The 26,244-nt window shown below is 54.3% G+C and overlaps 1 protein-coding gene across 3 annotated transcripts in view; it reads right to left on the minus strand.

Annotated features, from left to right (window-relative positions):
- MGLL (monoglyceride lipase) overlaps positions 1 to 26,244 on the minus strand; it is a 104,636-nt gene that overhangs the window by 13,261 nt on the left and 65,131 nt on the right. For all 3 annotated transcript variants that reach the window (XM_057554551.1, XM_007179192.2, XM_007179191.2), the window contains exons 4-6: positions 12,587 to 12,723; positions 11,265 to 11,375; positions 3,368 to 3,457 (exon numbers count right to left, since the gene is read on the minus strand). In XM_057554551.1, the coding sequence (XP_057410534.1) occupies positions 3,368 to 3,457; positions 11,265 to 11,375; positions 12,587 to 12,723 (338 nt within the window). The remainder of the gene's footprint in view (positions 1 to 3,367; positions 3,458 to 11,264; positions 11,376 to 12,586; positions 12,724 to 26,244) is intronic.

Consider the following 26,244-nt stretch of genomic DNA (forward strand, 5'->3'; position numbering starts at 1 on the left):
AGACAACGCCAGGCATTTCTGCCTTTACTCCTACATGCTGGGAGCCTGTGCGTCTGAGGGCTCGCTGCTGTGAAGTGAGGGTGTCATGCTGGCAGTCCTGGCTGCCACATCAAGCCCCAAACAAACGTCCTGCTTCCCCAGAGACACAGCTGACTTCCGAATCCTCCCGGGAGCCCGCCAGGCCCCCCGCATCCCAGCCTGCAGCCCCTTCTCCCAGGTCCTACTTCAGTAAGCTTGTGAAGCAAATGGTTCTTTTCTTCCTGAGGCTTTTATAGCTGCAGGGCTCCAGGGGAAATGTCTCAGCTAAAGATGGGCCTTAAGACACCCGGTGTTGGATCTGGTAGGTGCTTTTTCTGAACACATTTTCCCCCTCGGCATTGCTATTTTTAAAGCTCAGCAGAATGTTGAAAGGGCGACTCAGAGAGAAGGCAGGAGAGGGGCTAATGCTCGATGCCGAGGACAGGAAGCTCCCGCTTCCTATTTATTCTAGCCGGGGTCCACCCTCAGAGCCTTCCCAGCAGGGAAATTTATTAGTGCTTCTAAAGAGTCACCCCGCTTACCCGGCCCGTCAGAAACCTGACACAGGACGGCGTGCCACCATGGACGGGGGCGATGAGCACACAAGGGGAGCCTGCATGCTGGATATTCACCCCGACTCTTCTGTTTTTTGTAAGGCCTTCAATGAAATTTTCCATCAGTTCAAAAAGGAGATAGAAGCTCTGAAATTTGCTACTTTCAAACAATGAGGGTTTGGAATCATTTCATTATCTTTCTTTCCTTCCTTTTTGCCCACGTAGTTTCAGGTGGTGAGATAAACAATTCGGATTTGCACTTCGATGTTTCCTCTCAAAGGGAGGTTCCCCCCTCCAGCCCACTGCTATCCTAGCACAGCTGCTGCACAGATTAGTGGTTTTTCTGGAAATTGCACGTTTGAGCCAGAGCCATTATTTGGCTGTGGCGGGTGGAGGAGGCCCTGCCCACACAACTCCCCTCCCAAGCGATCCTGCACGCAGAGCGATGGTCTCCAGCCGTGGGCTGTGTGGACCAGTAATTACAAATCAGGAGAAAGAGCTTCACGCTTGTAAATACTAGCTGGGAGGAGGCGTCCGAGCATGGACCTTTGAATCAAAGGCTTCGGATCCCAGCTCTGCCCGACTGGCTGTGTAACCTTGGACAAATTATTTAACCTCCGAGCCTCTGTTTCCTCACCTCTGAAATGGGGTTAACGTTGATCTCACTCATGTCATGATTGGCTTTGGTCTTTCTGGGTCCTAACACTGTGCCTTCTCACCACACAGATCTGCCTTTTGGAATGAAAATCTTCTTCCTTTACTCAAATATTCTTGACCCTGGTGGGTCAAATTTGGCCCCAGGATATAGGTTTGGGAGTTACTGCTTTTAAAATTAGATTGGGGACTTCCCCGGCGGTCCAGCGGCTAAGACTCTGCGCTCCCAATGCAGGGGGCACAGGTTTGATCCCTGGTCAGGGAACTAGATCCCGGATGCCGCAACTAAAGATCCTGCATGCTGCAACTAAGACCTGGCACAGCCAAGTAAATAAATACTTTAAAAACTAGATTAAATTAAAATTCAAATGGAAGGTGGACGACTGGGCGGACTGGCCCACCTCAGGCTCCCCGCACAGGGCCCACACAAGCCACATTCATAAACAGCTGGCCCTCGGAGGCCTGGGCTTTGACCCCCGATTGTGAATGTCCCTTCCTGCATGTTAGGGATGATTCCCATGTAGTTGCCGCTCTCTGAGCAGCTCAAAGGGCCAGGAGGCCAAATTTTACAATGAAGCCCGAGTCCGACTGCTCATGCCCCAAGGAAGCGGGGGAGGCCACTGGGATGCCGCGCACCCGCTCCACCTTCCAGGGTCCGTAGGCAGCCAGCAACTCCTGGGTTTCAAACTCCTGACACACGGTGGGAGGCTGAGGCAGGAGAGCAGCACAGTGACGTGCTCAACTCTGAGGACCACCCCTTCCAGGTGCCAGGGTGCCGCCCGTCCACGGGGTTGCTGCCCCCCAGACGGAGCGGGCTGGGGACCCACTGACCTAAGCTCTGAGGCTAGTCCCATCAGCCGGTGACCCCAGGCATGTGCCGGCACATGGGCGAGCCTCAAGTCTGCTCCCCTGCGATACGGGAGCTGTGCAAGGGTGAGCACGTGACACAAGCCTGGCACGGAGCATAAGGGTCCCGTCACAGGCAGGGGATGAGGTGCTGGCCCTTCACTAAAGGGGAGGGGCTTGGTTCACCGAGCAGCACCTTCACAGACCAACCCCGGTCTCTGCATGGACCTGGCGGCAAGGTGCACCGTCGTTCATGCTGAACCTGGTGTCTGGTCCCAGAGGTGGTGACGGTGACGTCACACAACTCCCAGCGTATCTCCCCCGAGGCCGCCTCACCCTGCTTGCTACGCCTCCTGGGCTGGTTTTGCTTCTACAGAGGGCAGCGAGCTCTGCTTGAGGGCAGTAGCCCACCCCTGGCACAGCGGTGCCTCCTGACCTGCCCTCAGCTTACCCCTTGCCACTCACCTCTACACTGTGGCTGAAGCAAACTACCGGCTGTTCTGCAAATAGGCTCTTCATGCCGAGATCTTCACCCGTGCTGTTCCCTCTGCCACGAAACCCTTCCTCTGATCCCCCTCCAGCTCCCAACCCAGTGGACACGTGGCCTGGCCTGAATCCATTCTTCCATCCTCGATCCTATCCACCCCGCCCCCCAACAGAACTGCCCTTCTCTGCTCTCAGGCCACGAGGTTGGGTAGGACTGATGCCACCTGCTTTCCTGGACCAATAACCCAGACTGTCAGCCAACAAGAACCAGCCCTGAGACTTCTGTTGGGAAGAGGTGCTGCCTTTCCACTGCAGTTGCTCATGTAAAGCTGCTGGTGGCCAGCTTTGCCTCCACTTGGGGAAAGTTTGGTTGGGAACGAGGCCAAACCAGGGGATATGAGAGGTGGGGAGAGAGATGGTGAACAAGACTCTGAGCCCCTGGATCCAGCCATGCCTGAAGCCTTTGGTTACACTCACCAATAAATCCCCCCTTTTGCTCAAATCACTTTGAGTTGGGTTTCTGTCACTTACAACCAGAAGAGACCTGGCTGACACACACAGAGTTTCACCTGGTCAGCTCCTCTGCACACATGGGTACCGCGCAGGCAGCAATGCCGCCCACGCCTTCCCACCCAATCCCAAAGCCAGGCAGCATCTCACACGTCCTCAAGTCCCCGTCACCTCGCACACAGCCTCGGCTGAATAGTGGTAAACGGCCGAGGCAGAGCTAAAACCTGGATTTCCCCCCTGGGGCTGGTGCCTTCTCACCCCACCAGCCCCAGCTGCCCCAGGTCTTTAGAAAGACTCACCTCTGTCTTATTCCGTGAGAGCGTGCTGCTGTCGATCCGGCCCAGGGACACGTTCGGCAGGACAAGGTTGAGAACTTTCGCAGCAAGGACCTAGGTGGGAGGGAAGTCAGGGTGAGTGCAGTGGGACCCCCCCACCAGCTGCCCACGGGGCCAGCTAAGGAGAGGGACACCCAGACTGGACATCAGGCAGGCCTGATCCTGGGCTGGGCACCCAAGGACCCTCCTCTCTCCGACCAGACGGCCTGTCTGGCTCTGGGCCACTGTGGGTGAGCCGGGCGAGGGGAGGCCGCGTGGTGACAGCGCGACACCACATCTGTTTTTTGCTGCTCCCGATTCTGTGCAGTTGCTCTCCCTAGATCCCTCACGGGTCATGAGTTTGCATGATCTGCAGGAGCTCCCAGCTGAGTGCTTGTGCACAAGCAGCTCTCAGAGGACCTTAAAAAACACGGCAGGAGCAGAAGCACCCCGTCGCCCGAGACGAGGTAGGACACGCTCTGGTCGGGAAGCACCTGCCGACTGTCTTGGGGCACAAACAGTCACGGCGCCGAGGGAGACACCGACCTGACTGCTGGTCGTGTGGATCCAGGTGTGTGGACGCAGAGCTGCACAGCACTGAGCCTGTTCCCTTAGCTCCCCCGGGACCACTGTGCGCAAAGGACGCAGAGCCGCACGGCACTGAGCCTGTTCCCTCAGCTCCCCCGGGACCACTGTGCGCAAAGGACGCAGAGCCGCACGGCACCGAGCCTGTTCCTCAGCTCCCCCGGGACCACTGTGCGCAAAGGACGCAGAGCCGCACGGCACTGAGCCTGTTCCCTTAGCTCCCCCCGGGACCACTGTGCGCAAAGGACGCAGAGCCGCACGGCACTGAGCCTGCTCCCTTAGCTCCCCCGGGACCACTGTGCGCAAAGGACGCAGAGCCGCACGGCACTGAGCCTGGTCCCTCAGCTCCCCCGGGACCACTGTGCGCAAAGGACGCAGAGCTGCACAGCACTGAGCCTGCTCCCTCAGCTCCCCCGGAACCACTGTGCCAAAGGACGCAGAGCTGCACAGCACTGAGCCTGCTCCCTTAGCTCCCCCGGGACCACTGTGTGCAAAGGCAGCGGCACACGGCAGGTGCTTAACGCATGCTCCTTGAACGTGGTCCTGGCTCAGGTCCACGCCTTCCCACCCCCTCCTGCTGGATCTGGTGTTTACCGAGGAAAAGCGTGAACCTGGATCTCACACGTCTGCCTGCAGAGGGGGGCTGCTCCCGTTTCCGGGCTGTGCAGACACCCGGGGATGAAAGATGCTATTTCCAAAGCGAGCTGAGAAACGCTGAAATTAGAATTGCACCGAAGGTGGCGAGCAGCGAATTCTCGGTCTGCGCGGAGGGCGCGTGTCACAGAGCCGACAGGTGCTGCCTCTTGGCACCCTGCGTCGGGGACGGCACCCACATCCACTCAGTGACAACCCCTGGGTGTGCTGGGCACAGCCCCAGGTGCCCAGTCTTTTAATCTTGACACACATACTGTGAGGTGAGGGTTTACCCTCGTGTAGCAGACAAGGACACTGAGGCTCAGTGCCACTGCACACGGCCAGCTGGAAGGGGGCAGAGGCCTGGGGCGCAGCTGCCCTTTCCCTTCCAGCAACAGCGGCCCAAGGGCAACGTTATTAGGGAAAACGACGTGGATCCCAAAGCTTGTAAAACTGATCCTAGACTTTCCGCTGTCCTTGATGCCCTGCCACGGCCTCCTGAAGGACACGGAGCCTCTCAGCTGACTCCACGTGTGACCCTGCCAGGCCCAGGAGTCTGGGGAGGCCACGTGTGATGCGACCCGACCCCGCTGCCCACTTTGGCCCGTCTGCCTGCCTCGTCCAGCACGGCCTCCTCAAGGACACGGCTCTTTCTCGGCAAGCAGCTTCCTACCCACTCCCCGATCAGATAGCCGACAGCAGGAAAAGGCCCAGGGACGCACCGCCTGGGCACCTGCCCCACGGCAGGCGTGAAGGCAGAGACTGTACAGGGTCCACTCCACTGTCCAAGGCGGGCACCGTTTCTGCGTGGACGCGGGCACGCTGCCAGCTGTTCATGGAGGGTCAGACTCACCTTCACCCTTGCGGTCTCTGCTCCCACCATGGGCACCTGTCAACCCAAACATTCACACCCCAAAGTGCCAAGGCCTCTACCCCCAGGAAGAGACACTGACCGCTCACAGGCTCCACGAGGATCAGGCCAGGCGGGCTGAGGCTCATGCCGTCCTCATTCTAGTTTCCCGGGGTGGGTGTGGGCACGAGGCAGCCAGGCGAGACGCTGCCTCTAGGAGAGGGCCACAGGGAAACCTGCCCTGCCCTCTGTCCCTGAGCAAGCGGTCTTGCCTGCATCACTAACAGGAACTCTGCGCAGCCATGGGAAGCTTCAAGAAGAGCCTCACGGGAAAAAAAGAGGAGGAGTGCCCTTTCTGGACAAGCATTTGCTTTATGAAATGAACAGTGCAAGGGTCTGGTCCCTGGAGGGACGAGATACCGCACAGCAGTTCAGCTGCCCCCCCACCTTCCCGTCCCGGTACAATCGCCGAGTTCCGGCGGGGACTCTCCTGCTGCAGCTCCGACAGCCTAGGGCCCTGAGCCCCCGGTCTCCACAGGAAGATGGTGCTTGGCTTTGAAGTCCTGTTCCCTGCACCCCGCTGGTGTACTGGCAGCGGGCGTGGCCCCCATCAGGCCCTGTCCCTTCCTGACGTTCCATGACCCCTGCTCTACGTGTGGTCCTCAGACCAGCAGCACCGGCAGCTGCCAGGGGTCAGGCTCTGCATTTTCACGGGACCCCTGGCGTTCGTGTGCGCCCTGAGGGTGGAGGGGCAGGCAGCCTGAGTCAGAGAAGCACCACCCTGAGAGGTTCTGCCTGACCTGGTCTGAGCTGTGGCCCAGGCGGTGCAGTGTCCCCGACCCCCACAGCGTAGGACCAGGGACACGGACACACCTGACGTGTAAGCGTCCCTTTCAAAGGAGCCACAGTGAGAGATCTTGGCCCCACCCCGACCCTCAGCTCTTTTTCTAAACCAGCAGAGTAAACTCTGGCCACATTTCCAACAAGACTCAACTGGGTAGAGACAAACCTTTGATGGCAATAATGTCACAGCTAAAAAAAATCAGGTGCTTCTTAGCCTTTTCCCCACAAAGACCAGAGAAGGAAAAGAGGCGGCATGCGGGGAAGGATGCTTTGAACGGCTGCTCGAGACGCTCACCTTCCCTGCTGCTCTTCTAGGGTCTGTCTATTTCATTAGCTTTTCCGTCAGAAAACTGAGTAGCGGGAGTAGCTGGTCAAGGAAGATGAGGGTCAGGAGGGTGCTGAGGTCACGTGGTGAGGAAGCAGGGGGATCCGAGGGGGCCCAGCAGACCCCACACCCGGAACATCAATTTGTCCAGGTTGCTGCTACTTCCTGACATGACCTCCCCCAGCGCCATCCACCGCGAGAGCCCCGCACCTGTGTCCACGGGAAGACGAGGAGTGAGGGGCAGTGGCTCACCCAAAAAGGAAGTGGAATGCAAGATATTACAGATCTTGATGCCATTTTGAGTAAGTGTTCCGAACTCTTCGGACAACCCTGCAGGGGCGTGGAGAGAGCCCCGGGTCCAGCTCAGGAGAGGGGCGACCCCTGCCGGGCCCCCTGGAGGAGAGACCCCACCCTCATCGTGACTCCAACAGGCTAAGTCAGGTCGGAGCCACCGCAGAGGTCCCAGAGACCCCGACTCAACGGGGCCCCAGGGCACATCGCCTGAGGACACTTTGGGGGCCGAGACCCATGACGACTGACACACAGTCGCTGGACCCCAGCCCTGGAAACGGAAGGTAATGAAGTGGGGGAATCGGTCCTGGAGACTCAGAGCTGGGCAAAGTGGGATTCGAACTCCGGTTCTGAATCCCAGAGAAGGTCTACGATCCTCAGTGTCTCCATTTCTAAAATGGAGAAAATGAAACGAAGCTTGAAGGGCTGCTAGGAGGTTGCGTGACACCTAATTCCTCCAGAGCTCGTCCCTAACTGCCCTCTGGTTTCCGGCCCCAAGGGGAAGCTCCACCAACACTCCTTGGTTGACTGAGCAAACGCTTATGTCATTCAGAGTGGGGACCCCAGGAAGGAGGTGACCTGCGGAACCAGGTCCCCAAACTATCTCAGCTACAAAAGAGGACGACTGTCCCAGAAGTGAGGTCCGCCCCCGACAAGCAAGCGAGCGGACGGTCGCGTGTCCTTGGCCTGCCCCTGGGTTAACTGCAGCCCCATCACTTTAAGTGCTAGTGACTTGCACAAATGCCTTTATTGATCCAAAAGGCTTTAATGGCTCCCGAAGATCATTTTTAAGCTTCTGCCACTAAAAGACTTGACACGAGGGAAGTAATTACACTCGCTTTTCTACAGCAGCTCAACAGGCTGACCCGCGCACAGGAGGCCAGAAGTGCAGGCCTCCGTGGGTGCAGGAGTAGCATGGCCGGGACACAGCCCAGAGTTTCTGGGCTGGGGGAGAGTGCACCTCCCGGCAGACAACAGGAAGCCTGCATGCCTCACAGAGGTAACAACACCCCCGGTGCATCACTGTTGCCAGACTCAGGGGCCAGTTCATGACCTAGCTAAGCCCTGACTCCTGAGTCTAACTTTACCTGAAGTTCCCCAGACCCCTTCCGTGTCCCTCCTCCGCCCCTCTGCTCCAGGGCCTTCCGGACTCTGGTGACTGAAAGCAGTAGAGTGACATTTAGACGGGACGTGGGCTAGAGCTGATCCAGGGCAGTTTCGGGGTGAAGGGAGCGTCCTGCCACGCCTGCCGCCCGAGCCAGAGCGGGACAATCGGCCTCATTTCCTCGTCTGTAAATGGGAAGCGGGGGGCGGGGGGGGGGGGGGAGCGGAAATAAGATGGTACGTGTCTGGCATGAGTGCTGGGTACACGGCGGCCACTCAAGCCCCACCTGGCCAGGCGCCCTGGTTGGCGGGCGGGTGGAGAAGCATCCGGAAGCACTGGGGATGGCTCCCCGCATCTCGGACCTGACCCCAGGGGACAGCCTCCAGGCAACAGGCAGAGAAGGTCATTTAGAGGATTACCCTCTGGGCAGGCTGAGTCCCCGCCCTGACCCCGGGCAGAAATCCAGGGGGATGTCGGGTTCTTCCCCAGAGAAAGGACTGGGTTAACCTGCAGCCCGGGGACAAGGCCTGGCGAGCTCAGGGTGTGACACCTGTTCCCAAGGGTTCCCCTCTGTCCCCAGGGCTGGCTGCAGTGCTGCCTTCCCCAGAGCATGCCCGGGGGCATGAGACAACCCCCATGAAACCTCCCATTAACCACTGAGACTTGTTCTGATGCACAGGGCTTTTGTTTCTCAATTTCTCCTGCTTCCACCACGATCTGAACACAGACAGCATTTGGGGCCAGGAGACTCTGTCCTCCTTGTCTCTTCCCCAGGCTAAATATACCCCAGCTTGTTGAAAATGGAGTAAGAACCAGATGTGCGGGATCTGGGGTGGGGGGTGGTCTGGCATTCTCACGTTTGGAGCGGGGAGCTGTCATCTTCCACAAGCCCGTCTGTGCTCCAAGCCTTGGGTATCTCATGCTGCTGGCTATAATGATTTTCAAAATCTCTCCATCAGGAACTGGCTGCCATGAAACAAACCTGTGACCTGTCAAGGAGCCGCGCTCTGGGAGAAGAGTCACAGAACAGGACACTGCCCTGTGCTCTGCACCCTGACAGTGTGACTCCAGCCAGGGAAGGGTCCCCTCCTCCCCCTCAGCCAGGGTGGTCTCCAGGAGGCTGTCTTTGGGGTCTGTAACAGTGAACCACTGGGAAGACCCAAAGGCCAGTCACTGGGTCCTCACCTGACCCAGGCCCATCCCTGCAGGGGGCCTCACCTGACCCAGGCCCATCCCCATAGGGGGCCTCACCTGACCCAGGCCCATCCCTGCAGGGGGCCTCATCTGACCCAGGCCCATCCCTGCAGGGGGCCTCACCTGACCCAGGCCCATCCCTGCAGGGGGCCTCACCTGACCCAGGCCCATCCCTGCAGGGGGCCTCACCTGACCCAGGGCCATCCCCCTTGGGCCTCACCTGACCCAAGGCCTGCAGCGAGGCCTTTCCTAGTCCTACGCACCGAGAGGTATCACAAAGGAAAATGACCAAACTAAACCCCACCCACAAAAACAAACAGGCCACCAAAAGAACAAAACAGGAAGCACAGAGAGCGTGTTCCCACGTGTGTGAAACACAGGGACCCGCTGGGGTGTGCGCACCCGCAGAGATGCACACACTCTGCTAACTGGCTGCCCGTCTGCAACCGGGAGGAGGCTCCACTCATGCCCTTTCCCTCTCTCACATTCTGAACCGTACAGACATATTATTACAAGAATGTGTCAATTAAATTTTAAACAAAGATTCTGTGAGACTGCTTCAGAAGGCTGTCAGGCGGGACGTGGAGGGTAAGCCCGTGGTCCGGGGGTGGCAGACAAATCATAGGATGTCAGTCAGAACTGCCAAAGCCCAGAGCAGCAATAGATTTCACGGTGGGGAGGATGTGTCCTCTGGTCTGGGGGCAACGGGCAATCTCATTTGTCTTGGTTAATGAGAGGAGACTTGCATCCCCCCGGGGACAGCTGGCTCCTGATTTGACAAGGTGATCTATTAGCGGCAGGCTCAGAAGGTCACGCTGGTGGCCTGGCCCAGAAGTTCCCCCTTTGCCAGTGACTCGGGGGAAAGCTTGTGGGCTCCACTTGGGGGCCCAGCTGCCCTGATCCCCTGGTGCACTTCATCCAAAAATCCCCATGGTCCTGGACTCTTCCCAAAGGGAAAACATCCATTGCAGGAAATACCCACTTTCTTCTCTGGGAAAACACCCTTGATGGAGAGAGGAGAGGACAGTCCCAGATCCCAACCCACCACCCTGGGGTGCGGACCTGGAGAGTCGCTCGTCCCTTCCAAGCCTCAGTCGTCCCGACCGTAAAACGCAGGCCTCGACCCCTCCCGGGGGTGAGGGTGGGAGCCAAGGGAGATGATTCACGTGTAAGCCCAGCACGTGCCCGGCACTCACTGGGCAGAACAAACCACGAATCAAAGCATGCGGCGTGCCGTGGGGACCCCCTCTTTTTGCGATCCTGGTCTTGCTTACTCTACTCGGACCAGGACCCGCTTGAATGATCCTGACGCACTGCCTCACTCACCCCTCGTGCTCCTTTGAGAGTCCTGAGAACCGGCTCGGGGGCAGCAGTGCCCCCCAGCGTCCAGGAGAGACTGACCGTTGCTCAGGGAGACTCGGGGCTGGGATTCCCCACTCTCACCGGGTTACCTGTCTCTGAAACCTGAGGTGCATAATGTGTCAACAACCCAGCAGCCCTGCTGAGGCCACGAGTCCCATCTCCTTCCTCAGGGGGAGGAGGCCCAGCTCAACACGGGAACCACTGGTTGTGCCGTGTGGAACATAACAGCCAAAAAAACAGAATGGAGGATCCGATAGGTCAGAGGTGAAAGTGCTCAGGGATGGAGAGCACCACAGCCAAGGCGGCCGGCGCTGTCACATCACTAACTGCCTGCAGCTCCACTGTCCACATACCGTGGCCGAGGCTGGCCAACGGTCCCCGGAAATGAGCTCCAGCCCAGCACATGGCTTGTTAACAGAGGCCCCTTCGCTGGATTCCTAACCCGCGTAACCTTTCCTCCTTCTAACGTTCACCAACGAAACATGCACAAGCAGGAAGTCATTTTCCTTTTGTCTTTGGAAAAAAAAGTACCTGACTTGAGAAACTACAGACTTCCAGGGACAACAATGCTTGCTACTTGTCCAAACCTTATCACAATCGTGGGAGAAACCCTTTTCCCCAGACTCTAGCTGTGAACGGACGCCCCGGGGCCAGGGAAGCTGCAGGCATCTCGCGGAGCCGGAAGTCCGTTTACCTTGAAAGTCGTGGCAGACTCGGGATTGGCGAGAACCAGCGGGGAGATCAGAACCATGCCGGAGAAGTGGCCGGGCCTCTCTGCGGCCGTGAGGATGGTGATGGCGCCTCCCTGCGATGAGAACGGGCAGCATGTGGGGGCGGGCGTCGCCAGCGTGAGCTCTTAGCCGCCCCACCGCGGGTCTCCTGCTGGGCTGCAGTCCCGGCCCAGAGCCCCAAGGGTGGTAGCTTGGAATAGACACCCTCAAATGTTGGATAAACTGGACCTGCAATTACTTGCTTTCACATGTTTTTTCCTCCGGGTTTTCCAACAGCAAACATTTCAGAGAGATCTAAATAAGGTTCCTGCTTGTGGGCTGCAAGTTAAACAATAACATATTTCTATTTCATTTCAAGCCAAAAGCTGGCAGACCCCCAATTCACCCATTCCGTCAGCCTTAATATGAGATCTGAAAAAAATCTGATGATAATAAGAGATTGCTACACTTTTTTTGTTTTCCTGGTTCAGTAAAGGTCCCAGAAATTTAGGTTCCAAGAAAAATAGTTAGTGAACGTGGGTGGTGCTGAAGGCATGCGGCCTTGGCTATTTGCTAAAGCTGAAGGTATCTGAACCAAGGGCTGAAATCACACACGCTTACAAGGGCCAGGCAGGTAACTGACGCGTAGGAACAGAGCCCGACCGTGACCAGGGTGGAAGGGAGTGAAAAGTCACCCAGATTTCAAAATCAAGTAGCTCAAAACGTTCTTTGCCAGCCATTGGGGCAGGGGGTCTAGAGGCAGATTTGGCCTGGATGCTGCCAGTTTGAAGAGCCCTGATTTAAAGATTATAGTTGGTTGATTCTTAGGGGGTTTAATGTATATAAAAGGTGCAAGGGATTTAGAATGACGTGTAAGGACTTGTTTCCTCTGGAAGCCCGTCCTAATTCCCATGTGTACTGTGTGACTCTGAAACGGGCAGGACGCACAGGACCTGTGTTTCTCCACAGGCTGACTGAGGGGCCCTCCCGCCCTGAGATGCGGCCGTGCAGGGAGAAGTGCCCTTGGGGCCCCACCATGAAGTGGCACCTTCCTGGCGCCTTGGGCCCTGGCAGGAAGGAACGGGCGGAGGTGAGCTTCTCTGGGGCTGCCTCCAAGATGCTGGCCCTCGTTTCCTGAGCATAAATTGTCTGGGAACTCCCAGAGGGGTCCGTGCTGGCCAGGCAGAGAGCGATGGGGCCAGAGGCAGGGCGGCCCCCTGCATCCCGGGACCCTCAGCCTCCACCCACCGCAGGGCTGGGGCTGGGGCCCGGCTTGACTTAGAGGGCTCTTCTGGGGTCTGCTCACCATGGAGTGGCCCAGGAGGAAGATGGGAAGCCCCGGGTGGTCCTTCTGCACAACGTCCACGTGCTGCAACACGTCCCTGATGAAAACCTGGAAGTCAGACACCACCATCCTCTCCCCCTCGCTCTGCCCGTGGCCGACTGGAAGAGAACGGGAAACAGAACCAGTTACCAGAGGCTGACTCCTGCCAAGCCCAGGGGTCTCCACACGGAATTACCTGCCACTCTTTAGGGAAGACCCACCAAGCCCTTCCAAGCACTCTTGACCGTGGGAATTCTTCTCCCCGCATTTTACAGATTAGGACGTTGAAGCACAGAGAGATTAAGGAACGTGCCCAAGATCACACAGCCAGAAGTCACGAGCCAGGATGTGAACATCACAAAGCCTGTCCACACAGCCAGGATGCCTTCCTTGTGGCCGTATCCCAGGAAGAAAGAAAGGACAGGCACGTGGAGTCTCACTAGGCCTCGCTTCTTGCCAAGTGGCCAGAAACAAGACGGACGAGGATCGGAGCTCCTCGGGCTTTCCCAAGTCCTTGACCCTCACAGTTGTTTCCAAGCGTTAGCTTTTCACCAGGTAAAGTGCTGCATCCTGTCACCTCCCGGCGAAGACAGCGCGACAGACATAAGACAGTCAAGTGCGCCTGCCAGAATCTTCTCAGCGAAGCAGCCGTAAAACTAGGTCATGCTCCCTCCCTCCTGGATTGTACTGCCTGTCCCATATCCGTGCTGTTCACTTCCCTGTGTTCTGAGGGTCCCTCCACGCTCCCCTCTCGGAGGGACGTCAGTCGCCATAGAAACCGCGCAATGTGAGGGTTTGAAAACTGCAAACAAGGAGGAGCTCCCGGAGCACAAGGAAGCACAGCAAGCGGACCTGCCCAGAGCTGCAGTGACCATGCCGCCCGCTTCACGGATGGAGAGTGGGGGGATTGCTCACAGCAGCTGGTACGGCTGGCCGCCCAGACCTCAAACTCAGAAACCCTCTGTGTGGTCAGACCACGAACTCCTGTTTCCTGCTGTCCGTCCCCCACGAGCGCCCACCGCACACAGCCTGGGGCCCCCTTCTGTCACCCTCTCAGCGGCACCCTCAGTCCCCTTAAATTCATTTTTATTTTTTACTGGGGTAAAACATAGCATCTTCACCATCTTTCAGTGCAAGCTCAGCAGTATCGAGCACATCACACTGCTGTACAACCGTCGCCACCATGCACCCCCAGAACCCTCCCATCTTCCTTAAACTAAAACCTCATGCTCCTGGCGCAGGCTGAACTGCACCCCCCTTCCCCACTCCCTTCACGTGTGGAAGTCCTAAACCCCACAGCTCAGAACATGACTGTGTTTGGAGACAGGTCTTTAAAGAGGTGATTAAGTTAAAATGAGTTCGCTGGGCTTGCCCCTAACCCAATCTGACTGGTGTCCTTGTAAGAAAAGGAGATTAGGACACAGACACACACAGAGGGACGCCCGTCTGCAAGCCCAGGAGAGAGGCCTCAGGAGGAACCAGCCCTGTCGACACCTTCATCTTGGACTTCCGGCCTCCACAACTTTCAGAAAATAAATTGCTATCGTTTACGTCACTCAGTCTGGGGTACTTTGTTATGGCAGCCCAAGCTGACTGATACACCCACTAAACAATACTCTCCTACCCCACCCCCCGTCCTTGGAAGATAGTTCAGTAATGATATGGCCAGAGTATTATGTTTAATACTGCCATTTAAAAAAATTAATTAATTAACTTATTTATTTAATTTTTGGCCGCATTGGTTGGGTCTTCGTTGCTGCGCACGGGCTTTCTCTACTTGCGGCGAGCAGGGGCTACTCTTCGTTGTGGTGCACGGGCTTCTCATTGCAGTGGCTTCTCTTGCTGTGGAGCACGGGCTCTAGGTGCGCGGGCTCAGTAGTTGTGGCTCATGGGCTCCAGAGCGCAGCCTCAGTAGTTGTGGCACATGGGCTTAGCTGCTCCATGGCATGTGGGATCTTCCCGGACCAGGGATTGAACCCGTGTCCCCTGCATTGCAGGCAGATTCTTAACCACTGCACCACCGGCGAAGCCCCAGAGTATTATGTTTAAAGTTCGAATTATTACAAATACGTGATCATTATTTTCTCTGTGTGCTTATGTTACTAACTTGATATATGATTAGATCCATTAGTTTCAAAATAAATTTGTTCACAACTATAGATTTTGCTGTTTTACTTTTCAATTTTATTTTCTTTTGTGAATACGTAAACATTTACCTGGTTCAAAAGTTAGAAAAATAAAAAAAAGGTTCATCCAGTGACATCTTGCTTCTATTCCTGTCTCCTCCACCTCTCCCCTCTTATTCCCCATGGCTAATCATTTTAACTATTTACTGTTTTTTCTTTCAAAGCAATTGTTTTTGCAAAAATAAGAAAAAAAATTTTTTTTTTTTTTTTTTTTTACATAGAAGGTAGCATGCTACAGATCCACCCTATTCTACGCCAGTTTTTTTCACTTTTAACGTATTCTGGAGATTACTTCGTTATCACAAACAGGCCCAGAGTTCTTCCTCTGTCTTGGGGCTGTGCAGTGCTCCTCTGTGTGGGTGAAGTACAGCTTACTCTGGCCGTCTCTCACCAAAAACCATCTGTGTGACATCCAATCTCTCGTTTATTAAACATCTGACTGTAATGAATCACTGGGAATGTTTTATCCCATCTTTGTGAAGGTGCGCCTTCAGGGTGTATGTCTAGGTGGCAAGGTTGTTTGGTTGAAAGGTGCATGCGGGTGCCATTTCAGTAGAAGTTGCCCACTTCCCGTCCACGTGGGTCGTGCTGGCTTGAATCTATCAGCCTCCCAACAAAGCAAGTCGTTCAGTGTTTGGATTCTTGCCCTTAAGACAGAGGAGAAAGTATAGGTCGAACATCTCCTCATATTTCAAGAGTCACTTGTATTTCTTTTCTGGTAAACTGAGAATTTGTGTCTTTGCTTGCAGGGTTTTGCATTTCTTGATATTTAAGAGCTCTTTGTATATGAATTGGTTATTTGTCCTTTGACTTCATGTTGTGTTTAAGCTACAGAAGATTTTTATTTGAAAAACTTATCAATCTTGGGACTTCCCTTGTGGTGCACTGGTTAAGAATCCGCCTGCCAATACAGGGGACACAGGTTTGATCCCTGGTCTGGGAGGATCCCACATGCCGTGGAACAACTATGCCCATGCACCACAACTACTGAGCCTGTGCTCTAGAGCCCATGCGCCACAACTACTGAAGGCCACGGGCCTAGGGCCCGTGCTCCACAACAAGAGAAGACGCTGCAGTGAGAAGCCCACGCACGCAACAAAGAGTAGCCCCCGCTTGCCGCAACTAGAGAAAGCCCGCGCACAGCAACGAAGACCCAACGCAGCCAAAAATAAATAAATAAAAAATAAATTCATTAAAAAAAAAGCTTGAGCACTAGTTGCTTTAAAAAAAAAACCCTTAAAAAATTATCAATCTTTTCTTTTTATGGCTTCTGAGTTTTGATTCTTAGTTATAAAGGCCTTCTCTACTCCAGGGGTATAAAGGAGCTCAGCATTTTTTCTATGAGTTCCTTTATGGTTTCATTTCTTGTGGGGGGGGGATAACATATACATAACATGTAATTTACATTAATCTTTTTTTTTGGCCGTGCCGCACGGCATGTGGGATCTTAATTCCCTGACCAGGGATCGAACCCGTGCCCCCTGCAGTGGAAGCGCAGAGTCCTAACCACTGGACCGCCAGGAAGTCCTACATTAACCTTTCTCAGGTGCACAGCTCAGTGGCATTAAGTACATTCACATTTTTGTGCAACCATCGCCACCATCATCTCCAGATTTGGTTTCATTTTCTACACGTTAATCTTTGATCCACCTGCAGCTTATTGTGGAACGTGGTGTGAGACAGGACCTCTTTCCTGATGGTTCTTTTCTTCTTAAAATCGAGGTGAAGTTCACATAACATAACGTTAACCATTGTAAAGTGTACCAATTCGGTGGCATTTTGTATATTCACAATGTTGTTCCACAACCTCTATCAAGTTCCTAAATGGTTCTTAATTGTTCTAGCAGAATTTATGAAGAAGTCCTTCATCACCTCACTGAACTGTGGTGTCCCCCAGATCCCATACGAAGGTTCCCCTTCGACTCGAGTCTGGCCTGTCTCTGGACTGCTGCTCGGTTCTGCTGTCTGCCTGCTCACACGTCAGCCCCCGTGACGAAGGCACTGCAGTGCTACCCACCCCGGCCGCCCCGCAAGCTCTCCCTTGCCCCTCTCCCCCGTCCCGTGGTTGCCTCTCCCCACGATGCGCACTGCCCGCCCGCCCGCCCGCTCTTCCAGCTCCGGCACACTCCTTCCAGAACTGCAGGTCCGCCTCATGAACCCCTGGTCAGAAGAGTCCCCCGACAGCTTCCAAAGTGGCTCTGCTCCCGGGTTCCATTCACCTTCTGAATCATTCAGGCTCAAAACAGGCCTGCTGTCTTTGACCTTCATTCTACCCTCTGTCGAGCTGGCCCCCAAACCCTTCCAGATTTCTAGGTCCTCAGCCCCCTGCATCGGCCTGAGCCTTTGCATGCCTATGCCACTTGCAGGGGGTGAGACGCTCATCGCCTTTTACCTGGCGAGAGCTTCCCACCCAGCCCCCCTGCCTGCCCTGACCCCCTCCGCACCCCTCTGGAAGCTGCTCCGACCTTGCAGGGGTCAGCGTCTCCGCTGCCTCAGAGCTCGGTCCACGGGTGCCAGCCGTTTTCGGGGCCTCGGGTAAAGGCTCCGACTGGTCCTGCTCCCGCACTAGAAAGCACCATCGGAGCCACACTCACACCTCCCTGCCGCTGTCCCTCAAAGCACATCCACGCTCTTCTGCTGCGCCTCTCATACAGCGGCCCCCTGCTGCGGGCCCTCAGCCCTGCACCAGGCCAGGAGCAAATCCTTTAAGGCCCATCGCCACTCCTAACCCTTCCACGGAGTCAATTCCCTCCACACAGGTGCAAGTGTCTCCTTCCCCCCCAACCAGGTCTTGTCTCTATCACAGGTGAGCTGACTGGAGCTCCCCCCTCCTTCTCTCCTCCAGCACCACTCCTCCCCCAGGGACCGAGGGTCCCTAGAGCCCGGCTGACAAGCAGCTCTGATGGGTGGCTGGCGGCCCCCATGGCACTGTCCTGTGGGCGACTGGTGACGTCTGCCATGGACTCGGGGAGGAGGCTGGGCCCGCACGTGCCCCACACCTGCCAGGGCTGACCTCGGGATCAAGGATCCCATTCTGTTCCTCTGCATATTCCTCAGGGCTCCTCGCAGTGGCCTGGCAGGGGGCAGGTGCCTGCTATACACCTGTTGAAATGAACTGTAGCCAGTATTTCCATAATGGCCACTCACCAGAGATTCATCTCCATTACGCTGGCCACACTGATTGATACATTTCCTTTCCCGCCACGTATACTGAGCAACAGTTCTGCATTTGCAATTAAAATTCTTTTCCTCATATTTTTTACAAGAAAGAACCCTGCATCACAGGCCTTATATCCAGCATATTTTTTGTTTTGTTTGCCCTGATTCTGCTATGTACTGTGTTTTTTATTTTCTGTATTCTGATGCTTTTACCATCTGGTTAAAGCTGTCCCTGGAGGGACTGCTGCTCCCAGGGTTAGCGAATTTCTAGAGACAGGAAAGAACTGGCCTGTGAGCTGGCCTTTCACATGCAAACCAACCCGCCCAGAGCCCACATCCCACCTCTCACTTTCTGGGCTACTCTCCTGCTGTCCTTGTCGCTCAGGGCCAGGTACCGGACAACCAGGGCAGCCCCTAAGCCCGCAAGCCCACTGAAATTATTCAAACCAGCCAACCCTCAGCCTGCTCAGCCCGCCTCACCATTCCTCCTCGTAGAAAATGCAGTAAAGGCTCCCGTCTACATTCCCCCCATTCCCTCTGCCTCCTGACCAGCCCTGGTGCTTCCCTGAGTGGCCCTGTGTGGGGTGCCCTGCCCCCTTTCTAGGGAATTGTGAATATAATCAATTCTCCCTCATGACAGCCATTTCCACGTCTGTGTGTCTCACCACATCTGATTAAAACCAATCCCAAGGACCCTCAAAACACTCTAGCGTCGTATTCCGTGCACAATTAAGTAGTTAATAATTCTTTGTTGAATGATGAAATAATCCCTGTCTCTTTGTCTCATACAAAATATTTCTACCTGAAATAACTTTCCACAGCACCACCGTGTGCTAAAAAGAGATCACGAGGACGTATCCAGAGAGCTGATGATCCTGTTAAAGCTGGAACAGGAAGAAATGAGCATCTGACTTCCCTTTTCTTAGGGAACCAGTTCTGCTTAGTACTCTTTTCTTAGAGAAGAAAAATCTGGTGAAACGTAGCCTCGAGTAAGGAAAGAGAGACAAAGCATTAAAAAACCAGTAATGACAACACCCGATATTTACGCAGCAGGTTGTAATTTGCACAGCCCTTTTCCCAGGGTTATTTCACTTGATCCTCACAACCCCATGAGTTAGAGATTCTTTCCCCCATTTTCTAGCAGAGAAAAGTGACCCTCGGACAGAATGGATGGAGCTCAGCCTCCCGGTGAGTTACAGGCCGGGCAAGGGCTCAAGCACTGATTTCAGACCCCAAATCTGGTGCTTTTACTGCCACTTCCCTTGCCAACAAGGAGCCCAGGGCCTCGCGGCATGGCTGGATCTGACCCAGGGAAGTCTGCTCCAGAGCCCGCCCCCCTACACGGTGGTGACTCAACACGCTGCCTCTGCGCTCTTCTATTCTACCCCTACATCCACCTCAAACGTTCTTCCTGTTTTAATCAGAAGACATGGGCGTGTGTGATTGAAAACACAGGCAGGCGTTCACACCAGGCCCGCAAGTCTAAACGATGACATGGTTTCCTCTAGACACTGGGGTACCAGGCTCCCAATTTTGCCATTTTCACAGCAAAAGCATCGCCACGCCCTGTCTGGTGAGGGGTCCACAGCAGGGCCCTAACTGCGGACCACACGCTCCCCACTGGGGGATCTGCACAAACAGAGATTTCTCATTTCTCGCCCCTGCTCCTTTGGAGGCTCCAGGCAGACAGCATTTCCCTGACCCAGGCTCTAGGGACGTGGCTTTGTCTCCCTGGGAAGATCTGACCAGTAAGAGGATGGACTTCCATCCCGCGGGGGCTGGCCCTGCATTCCTGGCCGGCGCACAGGCCAGCACAAAGCAGGAGGGGGACTCCTGCAGGACGTGCGGTTCAGGCCAGCGAGACAGACGGTCACTGTGGCGCCAGAACCACAGGCCTGGACGGGCAGGAGCCACGTGTGGGAATCAGGGCCACACAGACCCAGAGGGAGAATAAAGCCACTTGGACGAGCTCCGGTGTAACAGAGCACTGTGAGGGGCCGGGAGGAGACCTGATTGAGCTCCCGTGTCCAAACTTAAAGGGAGTCACTAGCCCGTATATGCTACACAGAGAGAAACCAGTACAGCCACTTTGGAAGCCTATCTGGCATCTCGCAAGGTTGGAATGCAATACTTCACGACCCCGCCATCCCACCCCCAGGCATTCACACACCCAAGAGAAATTCCTGTGCTGGCGCTACAGGAGACGGGGTGACATCGTTCGCTACAGCCTGTTGTCACAGCTGGAGAACGGACACATTGCAGCTAAAGGGATTATTCTACAGTAGTGAAAAAACGAGTAAACGAAAGCTACACGTAGGAGCCTTACAAACAAAATACAAAGTGAAAAAAAGAAAGTAAGGTATTCAAGTTTAGCCATTTTATAGAAAGCTAAAAAAAAAACAAAAAAGAAAACGAAAAAACAAGCAAAAGCAAACTATTTTTTAGAGAGCCAAACCTATGTGATAAAAGCAGAGAATAAAAAAGCAAGGGAATGAAACACCAATTTTACGATGGGAGTTACCACTAGTCACTTGCCCGTCTGTAAAACCAGGAGACATCTCCTCACCTCATCTTAAAGCTGCTGGAGTAAACGAGCCAGAGAAGCACACCTGGCAGGAAGCAGGTCTTCACCAAACACTCACTTCCATCCCCATACAGTCTCAGAGGAGAAAACCCGTAAGTTGTGGTGTTTAGTGCTCTTCTCCATCAGAGATTCTTCTGCATGTCTAACCTGTATTTCTCCTCTGCGTAATCATGGCTTGCTTTCGCCTCAGTTTCCTTCTAACTAAAAATAAATTTAACATCTAACAGAACTTTTCTCCTCAAAACATTAAGGTAGGTCTGTTCAGTCCCCACCAGATGACAGAAGCTCCCATGTGCTGCCTGACATTTGTTTGGAGCTTCTGTAACCCACAGAAAAACATGAAAACCGGGCAACCCAAGTTTAACCTCTGTTGAAACTGTAACAAATGCTACTTTTAAAAAGCAAAGGAGATCACCCATGGTGAAGTGAACTGCTTTAGGAAGAAGCACAGATCCCTTTCTCCAGGATGGGAGACGTTGTATTGTTAATATTTAGGAAGCAGAACTTTCTGAAAGCCTTGGAGATGCCAGCAACTAAAACTAGCTGAAGTCAGGACCTCAGAGCTTTCAGAAAAGACAGAAGGTGGTCAGCGTTTCTCAACCACAGAGAGTCAATGGAAGTGACCACAGAGCGGTCACTTCCATTGACCCCTTCTGCCCTTGACAAATGGCCCCTTCTGCCCTTGACAAAGGGCCAGCTCTGCACACTGAGGTCCAGGCAGGGCCCGGCAGGGGGCACGCCCTTCCACATCCGGCTACTGAACCAACACCACTGCAAGTTCAAATTCAGCTACAATATTACAAAGGCGAAAAGAGGAGCACTTACTAGCTCCCAGCCCTGTGCCAGCCCCTGGACCCGTGGCTCCTCCTGTTTGATGACAACAGCGCAAGTCTCGAGGAAGGGTCACCATCCCATTTAAGGACCCGGAGAACCAGGGAAGGACGGGATAGGGAGGACAGAGCCGAGGGTGGAGGTCAGGAGTCAGCTCCACCTCACCTCCCTGTGAGCTCAGGCCGGTGACTTCACCTCGGCCGGCTCAGCCTCCCCGCCTGCACAAAGGGGCACTCGTGGACCCCACTCCACAGGGTGCGTGGGGAGTCAGGGAGAGTGAGGCACAGTGGTCAGCCCTGAGTGCAGCACACAGCAAGCGCTCAATAAACGCTCACTGCCTTGCTGGTCAGGGTGAGGACGTGGGCGGGGACCCAGAGCAGCCCTGTGTTCTCTGGGCAGTGTTCCCTGCCGTTGTCAACTCCAGGACACACCAACTACCCCCAGGACACACCAACTACCCCCAGGACACAGTGAAAGCATCCTCGATCCTCAAAACCGGCGTTATTTATGCGTCAGCGTCACTACTGCACACGAGGCTATGAAGTTAAGAGGTGAGGGTGAGGTCAGCGTGCTGGTGGTCCCGGGAAGTCTGGACCCTTCCTGTTGATTCCTCAAGCGGACGCAGGAGCAAACATACCCCAGGGCTCTGCTTCTTAAGGAGCCAGTGGGGGTCCCGTGGGATCACCGCATGGGGTGGAGGCGGGGGGCCTGGAGTCCGGCCTCGGGCATCCTCCACCCTCCGGTGTTGTCAGAGCAACAGACAAGGCAGCAGGAGGCCTTGTGCCAAGGCCATCGGCTGGACCGTGGGCGTCCTGCTGGCCCCGACCACTCCCCACCCCGGGCCTGCCCTTGAAGGGGTTAGAGACGGGCCACCTGGGCGTGAGGCTCGGCTCCCTGTGGAGGGCGGAGCTCGGTCCTGGGGGGAGCAGGCAGGAGGGTGGCGGCGGGGCCCCGGACGAGGGTGCCCGGTCCCCGGGTGCCATGGGGCAGCGACTCTGGAGGGGCGGCAGCCACAGCCACGTGGGGCAAATTTAAATTCACTAAAGAGCAAACCGCCAAAACACAGGCCCTCAGCCTCATCAGCCCCATCGTGGAACGTTCCGTTCAGCAGCGTTGAAAACAATTTCTATTGTGGAGGCGCCATGTGGAATGAGGAAAAACACCTGCATCCGTTGGCCTGCATTTAAAATATTACTTAAATAATAAAACCCTGCACCCCTCCTCTGATTACAGAAGTAACACACGTTCAAGGCCGATTTCTGGGGAAAGCCAGGAAAGCGTCGGGCAGCCCAAGTATGGGTCACGGGACGGCTCTGGGATCAGACGTCCTTGGACCTAACCCGGGCCCCGCAGGGTGCAGCCTCCTGCAGGGTTTCAGCTTCTCTGGGCCCGTCTCCTCACCCCCGCTCCTCGGACCGTGGGCAACGTGAACCGAGACCACCTGTGTGAAGTGCACAGGTCAGGGCTGGGCACAAAGTGGACGGCAAATATTAGTTGTGGAAATGAAAAATTAACCAAAAAAAGCAACAGGGACTTCCCTGGCGGTCCAGTGGCTAAGACTCTGTGCTCCCAATGCAGGGAGTCCGGGTTCAATCCCTGGTCAGGGAACTAGAGCCCACATGCACGCCGCAACTAAGAGCCCGCATGCAGCAACTGAAGATCCCACACGCCACAGCTAAGACCCGGCGCAGCCAAACAAACAAATTTTTTTTTTTAAAGCAACAAACCAGTCCTGCCCTCACCAAGCAGAAGTAAACACAACGAAAGTCTGGTCTCGTTTCTGTGGCGGCCAAAGTGAACGGTACCAACTGACCTGGGACACCCTCCAGCACACATCACTGGGAGAAAAAAAACTCAAATTGTGAGGGACGCCTCCATTGTCACCACTTATGTTTTTAACAACCCACCAAACCATACTGTCTTGTTCCCTGTCCTGCCTGTGGCCCTGGGTGCTACCTCGGCAGGGTCAGGGCCGGCTGGCACGGCCCCCTGGCTCTTCCCAGCCAGCCTGAGTTCTCCCAGACGAGACAAAGCCACCGTGTCCTCTGCCGGGCGAGAGGCTCACGCTGGGGCACCCATGGGCCTCACAGTGAGGCAGAATGTCCTGGTGGAGGTGGCAAGGAGTGCTTTCCAGCCAGAGCAGCTGGGAGTACAACCGGACTCCTCGTTCAGTCAACACCCTCACCTCCCATCCAGGGGGTACACGTCAGGATGGGGTTGGGGAGGTCAGTCCTGCAGTTGACAAGGGTCCTCTGTAGGGGCTGCTGCAGGAAGAAGGTAAAAGCCGACCACTTCAACTGGAACAAACGCTTCCCAATTACCTGTTGGGTGTCTGGTCTTGGCTAGGCTCTGGGGCAGGGGGTTGATTTTCTACTTAACACGTAAGACTGCAATATCTCCCCCACTTTGACACATAATTTATACTTGTGATTTATACTGACTGCGTGATGTCCCATCAGGGGGATAAAAATCAAAACTCACTTTACTTTCAATGGTGGAGCACTGAGGTTGCCAGCAATGTTTGTTATTCTAAATAACACTGAGATGAACATCTTTTCACAGATATTTATAGAACTGTCAGGATAAACGTGCCAAGATGGGATTTCTAGATCAAAAGATACGAATATTTTGGGGAGTCCTCATTTATAGAACCAAAAATGCCTTCCAACTTGAGAATTTCCGTTGTCCCCAGCCAAGCACAGAAATTTGAATTTCCTCACATCCTCGTCCACACCGGGAGTTACAGCTCTTTTTTTATTAGAGGAGGTAGCAAACCCACTTTCTTCCCATTACGGTACTTTGCTTCCAGGTAAAAACCCTATGGAAAGCTACTGTTTGGGTCTGAAGAACTTGTAATCAAATGTTTTTCTCTCCTTTTTTAAAGGCAGTTCATTTCTCTACCTGTGGTAGGGAGAGAGCCACAGAACACATATGTGACCCAAACAATGGTTCGAAAGATGACCAGGGCTCTGGGCTGACCCAGCTGGAAGTCCCGACTGCCAGGAGCAACTGTGTGACTACTTGGGCCATACCAGGTGCACCCAGAAGAGGTGTGACAGAAAACGCACACATTCCAGGTCCGGCAGGTTTCCCTGAGACTGTTCTGTGTTTTCTGCTTCCATTGAGTTCCCCTCAATGCTCTTTCGGAACGAGGATGCCAGAATCCCCATAGATCCTCCCTACCTTAGGCTGCAACTTGATCATGCTACTTAAAATTTAGCCATCAGTGTTTCAAAGCCCATTTCTAACGAAGGTCTGGCTTGTTTTCTGCACTCCTGTGACAATCCCCAATCATGGGATTTCATGTTGCAGAAGTCCCATGCGCAACAGCATTCTATACTGAAGAGTAAGGACACGAGACCAAAGACAAGTTAAAAGTAGAGGAGCTGTTCGGTGCTTTGTGACCACCTAGAGGGGTGGGATGGGGAGGGTGGGAGGGAGGGAGATGCAAGAGGGAAGAGATATGGGAACATATGTATATGTATAACTGATTCACTTTGTTATAAAGCAGAAACTAACACACCATTGTAAAGCAATTATACTTCAATAAAGATGTTTAAAAAAAAAAAAAAGTAGAGGAGCTGCATCCTTCAGCTGAAAGGCCACCAAAAATCACGTTCAATCATCAGCCGAGAGAGTCCGCCAATGCTAAAAACGCCCTTGTGAGGCTCCAAGAGCAGAGAGTGTGGGACAAAAGGACACTCGGAGGGCGAAGGGGTCACAGGCGATTTGGTGCAGGCTGGACAGGACCTTCGTGCTGCCTCTCGGGAAATACCGTGTGATCCGGGAGGTTCTGCTTCTCTCTCTCTCTCTCTCTCTCTTTAAAAAAAAGTGCATATGGCAGAAAGTCCAAGATCACAGCTTGCTGGCCTGGAAAACAGTTTGTTTCCCTCAACAAAAGCCATTTCCTCTTTTTCTGTTTGCTGATGGTCCAGGCTTCCATCATGGACACCTGGACCAACACGCTTTCATCTCCTGAACTCCTGCTGCACGAGCTCCCCTCGATGGGAGGAGAAAGGGGAGTTCTCTACGGCACCCATACACAAGCTCGACTGTACGAAGGACACAAAGACAGAAATTAATTTCTCTACTAATTGACAACAGCTTGAAAAAGGGTATAAAGATGCCAGAATTCAGCATATGGGCTATGGAAACACATTTCGGCTCAGATATATTTTTTTTTTTTGAGCTGTTACAACATGCTTTATAATATAACCAGCTAAAAGGCTGTTAACGGTGCAGCGTTTCAGAAATAATGCATTCTCAGGATTTCATATTTAGAGGGTTTATTTGAAAACATCCTACTCTCCACTGCATAAATAAGAGGAAACAGCATGACAAAAAGTGTCATAACTATGGTTCGTGGTGTCTAGCGAGATGATCTTCCTTTTGTATCAAGCTGCAGGATGACTGGGCGAGGCCGGTTCCCCCGTGGGATCAGCCACCCCTTCCCACACATCACGTTCTTTTCCTGTCTCTTGAGCAGGCGGGGCTCTGGGCGACTCTGGGTGAGCCAGAATCACCCAGAACTGCCAGACCTTTCACCCAGATCTCTCGAAAGTTGAATACAGAAAGTGCCCGTGGCTTATAAACAGGCAACAGCTGTGGGGCAGGGAGAGGCATTCACAACAGAAACTCCAGGATGAGATGAGATCAAGGAATAAAAGTCTGTGACAAAATAACAGGATGCTCGGCAAATCCCAAATGACGCTGGAGGCAAAGGACAGAACTCCACGAGATCAGCAATCCCAAGAGCTCGAAACTTCAGAAAAAGGTTTAATGTTAAAAAAAAAAATTTCATATATTGTGACCACCTGGAGGGGTGGGACGGGGAGGGTGGGAGGGAGGGAGATGCAAGAGGGAAGAGATATGGAAACATA

This window comes from Balaenoptera acutorostrata, chromosome 10, assembly GCF_949987535.1.
Source record: "Balaenoptera acutorostrata chromosome 10, mBalAcu1.1, whole genome shotgun sequence".
NCBI classification, from domain to species: domain Eukaryota; kingdom Metazoa; phylum Chordata; class Mammalia; order Artiodactyla; family Balaenopteridae; genus Balaenoptera; species Balaenoptera acutorostrata.